General features: G+C 46.0%; 1 protein-coding gene across 1 annotated transcript; it reads left to right on the top strand.

Moving 5' to 3' along the window:
* Positions 1–7,032: 7,032 nt before the first annotated feature.
* Positions 7,033–8,721, top strand: LOC147731725 (uncharacterized). Its single transcript, XM_086958794.1, has one exon. It carries the CDS (start codon positions 7,033–7,035, stop codon positions 8,719–8,721), a length of 1,689 nt encoding a protein of 562 aa, XP_086814920.1.
* The last annotated feature ends 5,895 nt before the right edge of the window (positions 8,722–14,616 follow it).

Genomic DNA, 14,616 nt, shown 5'->3' with positions numbered 1-14,616 from the left:
CGCATTACCCGATGCACTACAGGTACCTGTTACCATAGGTCCTATAGTATCGATATATGACCCAGAGAGAGCTAGAGGGGAAGAACGGGTACGGAGGGACAGAGAAAGAGCAGAGATGGCAAGGAGGAACGATACGATTAACTCCCCAAGCCTGTTGCCGATACCAAAAGATTGGAGCACCCCAGTACACACAGCAGGAGATCCGGGGGGCCATAGATGGCCAGAGGATATGAGGGGAGCAGGACGGAAATCCTTTCAGGAGCTAAACGAGTACATGAAGAAGTGGGATGAGGCAGTTGAGGCTCACAAGAGCATCATAGCTGCGGAAGCTGGAAGAGAAAGTCAGGATAGCAGAGCCCGGACTCACTGCGGGGCTGAGGAGAGCAGCCCGGAGTGGGACGGGAGGGAGAACGATAGTAGGGGAGTCACCCATTGGGCCCGGAATGGAGGTAGATCAGGCCTAGAAAACGGGGGCCCAGAAAACGGGGGGGTGTCTCGCCCAAAACATAACGAAGGAGACCGAAGGACTCGAGAGTATAGAGACAGCTTTAAGTGTATCCACTGTGTGCCCGGCAACAGAGAACAGAATGGGAGTTGCGAGAGGTCGCACCATAGTCCCTGTGATGACGGCCATGAGCGAAGTCCAGGGAATATGGGGAACCAGGAAGGATCGTATCAGATACTGAGTGATACTAGACCGAGAGAGAATGGAGACCGGAGAGAGGATAGCAGAGAGGCATACTGCGAAAAGAGAGAAGAGAGAGAGAATGGACAAAGTAAGATTGGGGGTAACAGGCCCGTATTCCATCACCTTCCAAGATCGGATGGCAGAGCATGGGACCTAGAAAGGTGGGAGCAAGGGAGAGCACTCCTTAACTCTCCCGAACCCAAACGTAGGGCCCGGAGTTGGGATGGGAGAGAAACCTGTGAACCTCCCTCGAAAGAGATATTGCGAGCTGAGATAAAAGCCAAAAGACTCGATGTCTCCAGCTTAAGGTCAGATCTGGATGACATGGTAGATGGTACCCTGCCCTTAGAAAGAATGGAAATGTATGAGCAGGAGGAAATTCTGTTCATGGCAAAGGACGTAACTCGAAAGGCGAGAGCAATTCATGAGAAATTAGTAGAACTGGCAGGCAAATATATGGTGGACCTGTCAAGGACCAAAGCACTACAGGGAAACCACAGGCTACATTACTCAGATCGAGACCTAGATGAGAGGAGAACGATTAGATTGAAGACGCACATAAGGGAACTGATTACTGGAATAAGGACATGGAGGGCACTAGATAAGTGGGAAGAGAGGTGGTCCAAGAAAGGGACCGTCAGGAGAAGCACACTTGGTATGACACCAGGAAGACAGCAGGGAGTAGAGGCATACCCTTTGAGGGAAGTTGCAAATGGGACCTACGTCCACGTCCCGTGGAGTAGGGGAGATTTAGCCGCTTTTACCACCTCCTTCCCGAAATTGCGGGAAAACCCAGTGGAGTGGTACAAGCAAGTTGAGAGATTCGTAAAAATCTCAAAGGTCCTATGGATAGATCTGAACACGCTGTTTGACATTGTAGTGCCTGGAGATTTGTGGACGGCATGCAAGGTTAGCGCTGAGTGGCCCATAACTGAGCCAGAGAGAGATGCTAAGACTAATGGGCCGTCTGAGATTGTAATGGCAAAATTCGAGAGAGTAATGACTTGGCTGAAAGATAAAGTGCCAATGCAAGACATAGATTGGGTCAAAATAGACCGAACAAGACAGGAACCCAAAGAGACAGTCCACGAATACTATGAGAGATTGCTGAAGGCGTTTAAACAGTATAGCGGTCTGGATGTAATGGATCCAAAGGACATAGGGCAATTTGTGTCCAAGTTCGTCTTGGGCCTGAGACCGGATATTAGTTTGATGATCCAGCAACACTTGATTTGTTGGCAAAATAAGCCCCTAGATGAAATACTGAGATATGCCAGGTATTGCTGTGATGAAATAGACTCCAAGGCTAAGAAACTAAAGGAGAAACTGATGGTGGTACAGATGCAGGCAGCAGGGAAGGGGGGACAGCAGCAACAGCAACCAGGAACAGGTACTGGGGGAAAGAAACAGTACAGTCAGAATAAGGGCAATGAGGAGAACTCCACCTTTAGACCTAGGATAGATATAGCTGCCTTAAAGAAAACGACAAGGTGCCACCAGTGTAACGAGGTGGGGCATTGGAAACGCGAGTGTCCCTATAATGTTGAGATAGGAGAACAGGAGGTAGAGGAGGAAGAGACCCAGAGTGCGCCTACAAGAGGGGTAACGCAGTACCAGGGAAAGGTGCTCAAAGGGGGGGGGCCTCCTCCCCGAGCCCAGTTCCCGCAGGCACCCAGGGTAGCGACTATGGGTAAGACATATAGGCAGATGCCCCTGTTTGTCGGGGGAGAGGAATGCTATTATGTGGACCCACTAACAGGACAGAGAGTGGAAAGAGATGACTGCACCCTCGGGGCAGCTTTAGAGGTGGACCAGAGGGGACCCTATGTTGAGGCCGAAGTGGCAGGGTTCCCCACGACATTTTTAGTGGACACAGGAGCCACTCGATCCACGATCAGATCAGCCGCAGTTCCAGGCCTGCCCATGTCTGGAGAGACCATACAAGTAGTGGGGGTCGCTAACAGGAGAATGACCAGCCCACTGACCGAGCCCGTGCAGGTGAAAATAGGGAAGTACAGTGATGAGCACCAGTTTGTGGTTTGCGATTCTAGTCCTGTATGTCTGCTAGGGAGAGACCTTTTGTGCAAACTAAATTGCACCATATACTGCACACCACAGGGAGTGGAGGTATTGACTAATGACGATGATGCTGACTTTAAAGTCGCAAATTCCAGAATATGTGTGGAGCTGTATCCCACTCTGACAGTAGATGAGCTCCCCTGGGATCTGAGAGAGACAGTGTCCCCAGAAGTGTGGGATTTCACTGGGGAAGAGATTGGGTTGGTGAAAGGAGTAGACCCAGTGAAAATTGTAGTGAAACCACATGCTGAGTTTCCAAGAACACCTCGGTATAAATTGACTCCAGAAACGATTGCAGGAATAAAACCCGTGATCGAGTCCATGATTAAGCAGGGAATACTGAAGGAAATCGTGGGTAGCCCATGTAACTCCCCGATTATGGGTTTGCAGAAACCGAATGGGAAATTCCGGATAGTGCAGGACCTCAGAAAGATTAATAACATAGTCGTCTCGTGTTGTCCAGTGGTACCGAATCCATCAGTGATACTGTTTCAGATACCGTTCCAAGCAGAATGGTTTACTGTAATTGATCTTTGCCAGGCTTTCTTTTCGATCCCTTTGGACGAAGATAGCCATTTTCTTTTCGCATTTAAGCTGGAAGGTCGCGTCCTAACGTGGTGTCGTATTCCTCAGGGGTATACAGAGAGCCCATCGATCTTTAACCAGCTTCTGAAGAAAAATCTTGAAAGTCTAGTGCTGCCCCAGAGGTCAGTTCTGGTCCAGTACATAGACGACCTTCTTGTGGCATCAGAAACAGAGGAAGCTTGCAGAGAGGACTCTATTGCTTTGTTAAATCACCTAGCCGAGAATGGGCACAAGGTGTCCCCGGGAAAATTGCAGTACTGCCTGACAGAGGTGCAGTACTTGGGACACAGAATTGAGAAAGGTAAACGAAAAGTGTCACCAGACAGGATAGAGGCCATCATGAAGATGAATGCGCCTAAAACACAGAGAGAAGTCAGGATGTTTCTAGGGATGGTGGGATATTGCCGACAGTGGATTGCAAACTTTTCACTGAAAGCAAAACCCTTGCAAAAACTGACGCACAAGGAGGTGAGTGATCCGGTACCATGGGACAAAGACTGTTTGATGGCGTTCCTACAGCTGAGAGAGGACTTGTGTCGTGCTCCGGCTCTGGGAATGCCAGATTACGATAAACCATTCTTGCTCTACTGTTGTGAGAGAGAGGGTTGCGCGCTGTCTGTGTTAGTCCAAATTCATGGGAATGCCCGTAGACCAGTCGCTTATTTCTCGGCTACTTTAGACCCAGTAGCCGCAGCGTTGCCCGGATGTCTCAAATCCGTTGCCGCAACAGGTGTCAGCATTGAGAGGTGTGAAAACATAGTCATGGGGCATCCGTTAGAGGTGCATGTGCCCCACTCTGTTGAATTATTGATGACCAGGACCAAAACACAGCATCTGACGAACAGCAGGCTCACTCGCTATGAGCAAGTTATTCTTGCTGCAGTGAACGTGACCCTCAGGAGATGCTCTGTTTTAAATCCTGCTACCTTGATGCCACTTCCAAACGATATTGAGGATGATGATGAATGTACAGACCATGACTGCCTCGATGTGACTGAACTATGCACCAAACCAAGACCCGACATCGTAGATGAGCCACTGACTGACCCAGACGAAATTTTCTTTGTTGATGGCTCATGTGTAAGAGACGAAGTTGGGCAGTTGAGAGCAGCTTACGCTGTTTGTACAATTACTGGAGTTGTGGAAGCTGGATGCCTGGAAGGAGTACACTCCGCTCAGGTGGCCGAGATTATTGCCCTGACGCGTGCCTGCCTGGCAAGCAATCAAATCCGAGTCACCATATACACTGACAGTCAATATGGTTACGGGGTAGTTCATGATTACGGGCAGTTGTGGTCTCAAAGAGGTTTCATGACCTCTTCAGGCTCTCCCATTCGCAATGGAGAGTTTGTGCGCCTGTTGTTAGAGGCGTTGCAATGTCCAGCAGGTATCGCAGTTGTGAAGTGCACCGCACATACCAGAAATATGGACTTCGTGTCACAGGGCAATAGGTATGCCGACGAAGTCGCGCGGTATTGCGCGGAAACAGGGTACTCTTTCACAGAGGTGGAAGTGGGTGGAATAAATGTAAGGACTGAATTAGCCATGATATTAGAAACTGTTGATACTTGGGACGAACTGAAAGACATGCAAGAAAATGCTCCTGATTGTGAAAAAGAAACATGGCAAAAGGCAGGATGTGTGGTGGGAGAGGCCCATTTCTGGGTCTCAGCAGATGGCAGAGCAGTGTTGCCCAATGAGATGGTGAGCCCAATGGCCAGACACATACATGGTCCTGTCCACTTAGGAAGAGATGCTATGCTGAGAGTGTTTAGACAGACCTGGTACAACCCTAAGTTCAGAGTAGCAGCCGAAGCAGTGTGCCAGCGTTGTGTGACGTGTCAGCAGTTGAATGTAGGGAAAAAGACACCAGTTGCACTGAGCCACATAGGGAGGTCTGGAGGTCCATTCAATCGAATGCAGATAGATTTTATTGAAATGCCAAGGTGCAACCGCCTCCGCTATGTCCTGGTGGTTGTTTGCGTATTCTCCAGATGGGTTGAGGCATACCCTACACGTAGGTGCGATACCCTCACAGTAGCCAAGTTACTGCTTAGGGAGCTTATTCCGCGCTTCGGGGTGCCGGCCTCTTTGGAATCAGATAGGGGAACGCATTTCAACAGCGAGCTTGTGAAAATGATTTGTGCGGCTCTGAACATAGATCAGAAATTGCATTGCAGTTACCGACCAGAAGCCTCAGGAATCGTGGAGCAGATAAATGGCACCATCAAGGCCAGAATTGCAAAAGTGTGTTCATCAACATCCTTGAGTTGGCCTGACGCTTTGCCATTGGTCCTTATGAGCCTCCGTAGTACCCCAGATAGGAGAACGGGGCTGTCACCTCATGAGGTGTTGATGGGGAGAGCAATGAGGTTGCCATCTGTACCAACTACTGCATTGTTGAACATCACAGATGATATGATCCTGGACTATTGTAAGGGGCTGTCTGACGCCATTCATTCTGTGTCCCTTCAGGTGCAGGCTGCCGAGGTTCCATCGTGCCAGGACCCGTGTCATGACCTGTTTCCTGGGGACTGGGTCCTGATGAAAAAACACGTGAGAAGAAGCTGCCTGGATGTTCGTTGGCGTGGGCCTTTCCAGATCATCCTGATCACGAACACGGCTGTGAAGGTGGGAGGCCTGCCAAATTGGATCCACGCATCACATACGCGGAGGGTTCCAGCACCTCTGGAAGAAACAGCTCCTCTCTCGGATAGACGTCCAGCTGAGGACCGAGAAGCCATAGAGGGGGCTAGCCAAGCTGTAGAGGTGCCAGCGGAAGCAGGGAACGAGTCTGACCAAGCTGAGGACGGTCAGTACAACAGCGAAACAGACGACGCTACTGAAGGAGAAAGTAGCTGGGAGTACGAGTCAGACGCTGACAGGTCTGACAGAGAGCGTGAACAGACAAGAAGGAGAAGGAGTAGAAGGGTACGTGGAGAAGCTGATTGGCCGCAAAGAAGGAGCTCTAGCCTGAGGTCAACTCCAGAGAGAACCCTTCCTCCGATATCAGAGGATTCGGACCCGGAAGAAGGTGCTCAGGGCGCTGAAGCACCGAACTTGAGGAGGTCAAGAAGAGTGCGTGTGCCTAACAGAAGATACTCCACCCCTGAGTGGACATATCTGGCGACAAATGTCTTTGAAACCGGAGACAGGGAGGATTCGAGCGGTGGTGGTGTCCAGTTCTGAGCCCATCGTCACAGTGGAAATACGACTGTTAGTACCCGGAGTCGAACAAGAAGGGTCACTGACATTCATGCTCCCCCGACCTCCCCGCCTCAGCAAGTTAAAGCACATGTTTCTCACAGAATTGCAATTCCCCGATTTTGGTACAAGGATAACCGACCATGAAGAGCACAATCTTCGTTTCGAAATATTGAACTTTGCTGTCGAAGCTGCAGGCGACCGCCTGATAGTAGATGCTTAAAAGACTTTGTAAATAAGCGTGAAGAAAAGAAGATTACCTAGCGCCCAGGAAGCAGAGAATCTTAGGGAATTTCCCTGAGTTGATGGAGAAGGGCTAGGGTTGTCTATATTGAACTGTTAAAGGACTTTTGCGAAGAAGGTTGTCAGCTTCCAGTTGTGTGGTTCTAAAGGCAAGAAGAGTAAAAGAGACTGTAAAGGAACGAAAAGAAAAGAACTTTGTGCTGAGTTACAAGAGAGCCATACTGTCTGACGAAATGGAAGCCGGCACCCAGAACCGCAGAGCTAAATGTATAATAGGCACACTAATAGTAGGAGTGATAATATTAATAGCTTTAGTGGTAACTGTTTCCTATGTAGAGGGACGTGAGGAGGAGGCAAAGGTATCCGATGTGAAATCTGTAGAGACGCTTACCCCCACCGTTGCTGGGGAGGAAAGGGAAAACACTCGAGAAAAAGCGTTATTAGCTGCAGAAGCCCGCAGGTTACATGTAGATGAGTCCCAAGGTGACTTTAGGTCAAATGCTTATGCTAAACTTCTATATGAATACGTGGATGCAATGGAGGTTAAGGACTGCTATGTTTGCATGCAGTTGCCGGCGTCTGTAGATGAAGGCATTCGATATCATCACCTCCCGCTGACATATGGCATTACATGTAGCTTGTTGCTTAGTATATTTTATGGGAGAGATAGTTTTGAATACTATTTCTCCAATTATGATGCAGTGTTACCAGAAGTCCCAAATTATAAACAAATGAATAAATGGGACTACTGGAAAAGTGAAGACAGGTTGGCGAAGTTTTTCATTCCTTGGATTACCTTAGATACTTCACATGCCCGTAGAAATAATCTGACATGCAAGGTGTCAGAAGTCGAGAAGAAGTTCATAGGGCAGGTGGATGATCGAAATAGGAGACAAAAGATTTTGAAAAAATCAGGACAATGGAAAACAGATTGGACCGAAGAAGAGAAGGCACACGAGAGAAAGGGTAGTAGTGGTCCAATAGCTTTGGATAAAACGCAGAGAGGAAAGTTATGTCTTCACAGAGCCAAAACGTATTATGAAAATGTATACGTGGGAGAAGTTAGCTGTGAACATGCTTTCAATTTAGAGTACTATACTAAGGATTTCCTGAAGGGAATGCAAGTGATTCCAAATGTATATTTTGTATGTGGAAGAAATGCCTACGTGAGACTACCTGACAACTGGTATGGCTCATGTTACTTGGCAATTATCTTCCCTAAAATATATCATGCCCAAGACTTAGAGATTATCGAGGGCAAGACATCATCGAGAGGAAGGAGAGATATAGGAGGTACAGAAATGGTTGGAGATGTCTTTGGAGCTGTGTTCCCTATTTTGGGATTAATCCTTAATGATGTAAAAATTAGACGACTAGCAACAGTCGTAGACAGGTTGTCCGCCAGCACTGCCCAGTCCTTAATGCTGGTAGAAGGAGAGATGCAATCGATAAGGGCTATGGTTCTCCAGAACCGTCTTGCATTAGACGTCCTATTAGCAAAAGAGGGCGGAGTCTGCAAGGCTTTGAAGGTCCAAGAATGTTGTACTTACATTCCAGACAATTCGAAGCCCCTTGAGAAAGTTATTAGGAACATAACTAATATTCACAAGGAGATCGAAGACCTGAGTAGAGAAAATGTCTGGGAAAAGGTGGGCCATGGAATTAGTGAAGCTGGAGGTTGGCTCACCACCTTAGGCAAAAGCTTTGTCTGGAATATACTTAAGCCTATCATCATAATATTGATCTGTGGAATCGTGTTGTGGGGATTGGTGAGGGTATTTAAATGGTACCGAGCAAAAAGGTCAGAGAGAGCCCAGAGAGAACAGCTGCAGAGATTGGCGGCCATACAAGATAGTCAGTACAGGAGTCTGAGGGCTCTGGAGACGCAGAAACGAGTTATGCTAGCAATCACTGCAGTTTAAATGTTAATGATGACCCCGAGAGGTCATCAAAGGGGGGAACTGAGAGAGCGCAAACTGACCTAAATGTAGAAGTACACCACACTTACACGTAGTAAGCACAAGTCATGAAGAGAAATGCCATGAGTGCTGATAGTACCTACATCTATATTCTGAAATGTGTAGTTAATGTAGAGATTTAAGTAGAAGTGGAACTAATGCAGAAATGTGTGAAACTATATGATTTTATTAGACGTGATTATTCCTGAATCCATGTCGTGTAGCTGCTAAAATGTAAGATGGCATACGGTTAAACGTAGAACGTGGTAGGCCTCAGGCCCAGAGCTAGAAGGGAGGGGGAAGGTGGTTTATTTCACGACATGGATTGCACTAATGTTTAGTAATAACGTTAATGGGCCATGATTTATAGATGTGTTTGCCGAATCATAGAATAAGAGTACTAACATGCTATTAATTAAAGAAGAAGTTGAATGCTATAATCATTATGAGAAATGCTGTAGGCCTGAAATGTTTTAACATTGATTTACACGTACTGGTCTGGGCTGAGGAATGTTGCAAACTTAGTTGGAAGTCTATGAGAATTGGGGTTTTGGCTGCCGATGTCTGTCTGCAAGAGAAAGGGGGGATCCAATTATAATTGAATGAATAGAGGGTTGTTCAAGAGACGGCCCAGACATGGAGGAGGGTTCCGGAATGTTTTAAGGGGTATCAGCGGGCCGTAGAAGAGTCTGAGAAGCAAGGTCAACTCTAACCACGACGCCTCATCATGGAAAAAGCCAGAAGCTACACCACGTGAGGGGCGTCTCACGAGGGGCGTCTCAAATGTTGTTATGTTTTTGCATTAGGGACAGCACCCCTGGGTGGAGTTAGAGCAGATGCCTGAGGACCCTTTAGAGAGCGGATGGGTAGACAGAGAGGGGTCATGACTGGAGAACTATAGGTTTTCACCAAGAGCTGGAGAGTGGGTGACTTCCCTTGGGGGTCATTCACTGCTGACACCTTTTTGATAGGTTGAGACCTGGTTAAGTAGGGATACCATCTAGAGCAGGGTAGGGACAGCCTAACCTGTGTGTTTTCCCTCCAAAGTAAATGACGGAGAGATCTCAGTATGTGTCCATGCTGATAGCTTTATTATTCTTGGAACTCGTCCTTGTAGTCTCCGTTGCTCGCCTGAGGGCTTTCAGAGAGCACATGTATGTAGTTGGGCCCGTGTATCTTGTAAATCTCATCCTGAGATGCTTATACCTGCAGCTTATCTTGACTTTATAATAAATCTTTGAAAGCTAGAAGTTGTTTGTGATCCTTTGAAGCGGAGTCCTTTATTGGGTGAACTAACTTGGTAAGAGATGCACTTTCTTTCCTCAATGACAGGCAACAAAGGTTCAGTCGACCAGATCGGGGTTTTAGATCAATAGTGATAAGGTATCGATCAAAATCTCGCCCTTCCACTTTCTATCTTGTTGGTGGGGTAGCAGAGTAATAATGGTATCTTTGTTGTTGCCAGTATATTCAGATGAGGAAGTAAGATTTCTCCATCTTCCTCAATTTCAGATGGTCATCAAGGCTTGCAACCTTGCTGGAAGTGAGTCCCATAGAGTGGGAGTCAAGTGCCCATGCTACTCTGAGGGTATACTTTGAGGATAAAAGTGAAGTAGATGGTAGCTCAGGTTTAATTACTGCGAAGGCCCTGCCCTATCCCACTTCAGAATAGGCCAAGGAAATATCCTCAAGCAAGAAGTCCCTTGGTTGGTTATGTCTACTCATCTGTGTTCATCTCTGCATCCCTCCACACCTCTGTCCTAGAGACAGTACGCTGCCAGCCCTTTTTTAATTCATGTTTACAGTTTGTAAAGCGTGGGCCCAACCCTGAAGTAGAAAGGAGTACTTTGCAAATTTATGTCATAAAAAAAACACAAATCTTGCAAGGGTTAAAATACTAAAAGAGAACATAGAAAATCATCGGGCCTATTCACAGAACTAACTTAAGACAAAATCATAAACTTACTACTTTTGGTATTCACAGAAGGCATTTAGTAGTCTTAAATTAGGATTTTGTCTTAAATTAGGATTTTATCTTAAATTAAATTTAAGACAAACTTAAGTTAAACTTTATTTTAACTTAAGACAGAATCGTAATTTAAGACAAAATCCTAATTTAAGACAAAATCCTAACTTAAGACAAAATCTTAACTCAAGACAAAATCGTAATTTAAGACACAATCCTAATTTAAGACTACTAAGGGCCCGATGTAGGTAGCCAAATACCGGTCGGTAATGGCCGAAATTACCGAATTTCGGCCGTTACCGACCGCTATTGGGCTTTCCAGATGTAGGTGGCATTTTTTAAAGATTCGGTATTTTACCGAATCGGTAATTTAAGGATTCGGTAAAATACCGAATCTAGGATGTAGGAAGCACTCAAATTAGTGCATTCCTCAATAAAGGATTTGTTATTTACCACCAACTAGAAGTTGGTGGTAAATAATGAAAACCCTTGAAAAAGCATTTTTTTTGCTTTTCCAACAGTGACATGTTGCAGACATAAACAATTGAGGGGTGCAACAGGGTGTTAAAGTGACACCCTGCCACCCTTCAATGTTTCCCCCAATTACCGAAACGGTATTTACCGAATCGGTAATTGACATTCATTCCTATGGGTCTCCAGCCCCATAGGAATGAATGGCAATTACCGAATCAGTAAATACTGATTCGGTAATTACCAAAACTTACCGATTCTGTAATTTTTTTGGTAAAATTACCTACATCCCATTTGCCTGTTCTTAAATACCGAATCGGTATGATTCGGTATTTAAGAATCGGTAATCTAGGATTACCTACATCGGGCCCTAAATGCCTTCTGTGAATACCAAAAGTAGTTAGTTTATGATTTTGCCTTAAGTTAGTTCTGTGAATCGGCCCCTTCATAAAGAAAAATGAAACGTACAAAAAAATAAGCCAAAACAGAGAAAAACGGTCAAGAAGGCAAGCATTAATTCATAGATTAAAGCTAGTGGACCCAGATGAGACCCGAAAGTGCAAGCTCATAGAAATATGTTTTAAACTTGTTTTCCAAAAATGTGGAGAAGCTGACAAGTTAAAGGCCTGATTAGATAGCTTGCTTTTGCAGGAACTGTGAATTTCTAAGCAGAATAGTTCAAGATGTTTGGCACTGCTTGACTCACCTGAGAACTTCACCATCTCGACAAGTATTTGGATTGGCCCTGGAACAGTGACATGAAAGTAAGGGATAAGATTTTGAAAGTGATAAGCAAGCCTAAAGGGCTCTCAGTGTAGGTAAACAAGTATAGGCGTTGCATTAAAATGTGACTTTCTCTACATTTAAAAGGGCCTCCGAATGAAGGACAACCTTCAGTGGGAAGACCTCACAGATGAGATTGTAAATATTGAACTACATTCTAAAAGTTTGAGGCAGAAATGGAAGATATAACGCAAGATGGGCGCACACCGCTAGCACCATCCAAGGTGATACACTTTGAACTTTCCGGTGTCTTTGCTACTCGCACTACCACTCCCAGAATGCTGAGGGGTGATCCGGTGGAGAGGCTAGCGGTGTGCGCCCATCTTGCGTTCTAGAAATGGAAGATATAATTTTTATCAGAAGTTGCAGATAGAGAAGTTGATCAATTCCAACTGAATAATGTGTAATTTGAAAGTAAAGGTCCAATCTAAAGTGAACCTCAATTGTTTCACTATAACAAAGCCAGCAGGAGAGGGGAAGCCATCACAGAAAGAAATTCAGGAATCTTAAAAAAGAGGTAATTAGGTAAAACTCAGTCGTGGATGGATTAGAAGTTTCAAAATGATGAGGGATCCATCTCAGGCGATATCCCATATAGTGAGCCTGGCGGGGAAGGTTGTCCTGTAATAACATCTCACACTTAAAGTTAGGTGTCATAAGTGTCCTGGTGAATTGCGACGAATCATTTTGCCCGATACACCAACTTACCCAGCAAATCCTTTTACTTCTTCTTTAAAAGGACAGGAGGCAGGGTCAGTCTCTGAGGTACCAAGAAGGCTTGGGATCAGGTATGACTTTGCACCCTCCTAGATGTACCGATTCAACAAACGAGCTTATGACTTCTCAAGTGCTCATGTCAAGATGGGAATTCGCTTTCTGTAGTGTACTGTATCAGAAGCCACTGAGATATCAAAATGAAGGACGAATAAACAGGTGCCTGCATCACTCGGCCCATGAACAGCGTCAACCAACTCGTGCCATGGTGTCCATCTCTGTGCTCCATCAGGAATGGAAGCCAGGCAGATGGGACTGGTGAAGATGGAGAGAGAACCGGTAAGCTCTCCAAAAAGAGGCAAAGAGGTGCACACTTTTCAAACAGTCAGAGCCTGCCAGGTGAAGAAGATTTGTAATAAGGCAAAATGTCCATGATATTCCTTGCCTAAATTAGCCATCTTTAACAAGATTAGAACTTGCTCAGTCTCAATAGGCGTCCAAAGGTCTCTCTGAGACAAGCACACATTTAAAGCGGTAACAGGAAATGAGACATGGCTTCAAGCATGGACTTTAAGATGGCAGCCAGAAGGGGATAACAAGGGGACAAAAGCAGCTTCTATCACCAACAAAGTATTCCATTGAATGTAGCCATGGTCAGAAGGGTAAGTGTTTGCCAAAAAATGTCACTGGGCTGTGAAGTAAAAGAGATGGATGCACAGAAACTGTTGGAAAACATTTGTTAATGGATGCTATAGATTTCATCGAAGAAATTGAGCTTGGTGCCATTAAATGTGTGATGCGACTAGAACAGTTTAGAAAGTTGATGGAGGATTCAAACAAAATTTCAAACAAAATTGAACTATAGAAAAAAATTGTCGTCGGGGATTAGGCGATTGAAACAGAGTTCGTTTTGGTGTGAATGAAAGGCTTCTAGCATGTATAATAATTTTTTTTACAACTTAATGGGAACCCACAACTTAATTCTTTGTTCAACCTTTTTCATTGTAGCACTAGGCGCGGGATAGCACCGTCACCTCAGGACACTACAAAGTGTTCCTCTGGGGCAGTCCCTCCCTGGGGCTCACCGCAGATTTCTGCCTCTGACTGCAGGTTCGTCGTTCTCTTTCCTCCCCATGATGGGCTCCTTGGCCAGGAGCTCCACGCTCTTAGCAGGATTTACTCCTTTCCCTCCCAGCATGGGCACCCTTCTCACCACACTCCCTGAGCACGTCATTACCCCATAGCCCTCGGATATATTCATGTTCACACCCCTCTAGGGATCCTGAACTACCACACAACTCCGGCCTTCCCTATGCTCTTTACCTCTCCGCTTTGCCCCTCTACCCGTGGCCCTTTCTAGGTGAGGGGGGCAGCTGACACCTGGCATCACCCCTGTGCCCATGCCAACGAATAGAGAGCCTGTCAGAGTGTATTCAGGACTTGGTCTCGCCTATGATTTCTTTAGAGTGCACCCCTCTGACACCCAATGGCATTCCCTCTTCTCTCCCACCAGACTGCCTTCCGAGGCTGCCCTCATCCTGCTTTTTCACTCAAGAGCCACAGTCAATCAGGGAAGTATTTGGGCAGAAAGGACACAGCATTGCTGCTGTTACTGGCATTTACCCTCTTTGGCATCTTATGGCACAGGAGCTGAGAGCAGTTCACAACACAGCTTCTCCTGGGTACTTTATGGCAAATATGGCCCCATGGTAGTTCATTCTAAAAGACCTAGTGGGCATTTCTTGACTTGCGACACGTGGGTGTTGCATGTTACAGTGTTGGGTATTTCCTAGCTAAGGACTGCATGGGCTCCTCGAAGATTTTGTGGGCTTTTTTTGTGACAAGACATTTGCGGATATTTCAAGGTGCTATATTTGAAAAGCACTAATGGCACAGGACTGCGTGGTCAAATCATAAAATGCAAA

Source organism: Lissotriton vulgaris, chromosome 2_1 (genome assembly GCF_964263255.1).
Source record: "Lissotriton vulgaris chromosome 2_1, aLisVul1.2, whole genome shotgun sequence".
NCBI lineage: Eukaryota > Metazoa > Chordata > Amphibia > Caudata > Salamandridae > Lissotriton > Lissotriton vulgaris.
The sequence above is the reverse complement of the archived record's forward strand: the minus strand, read 5'-3'. Positions and strand labels throughout refer to the sequence as shown.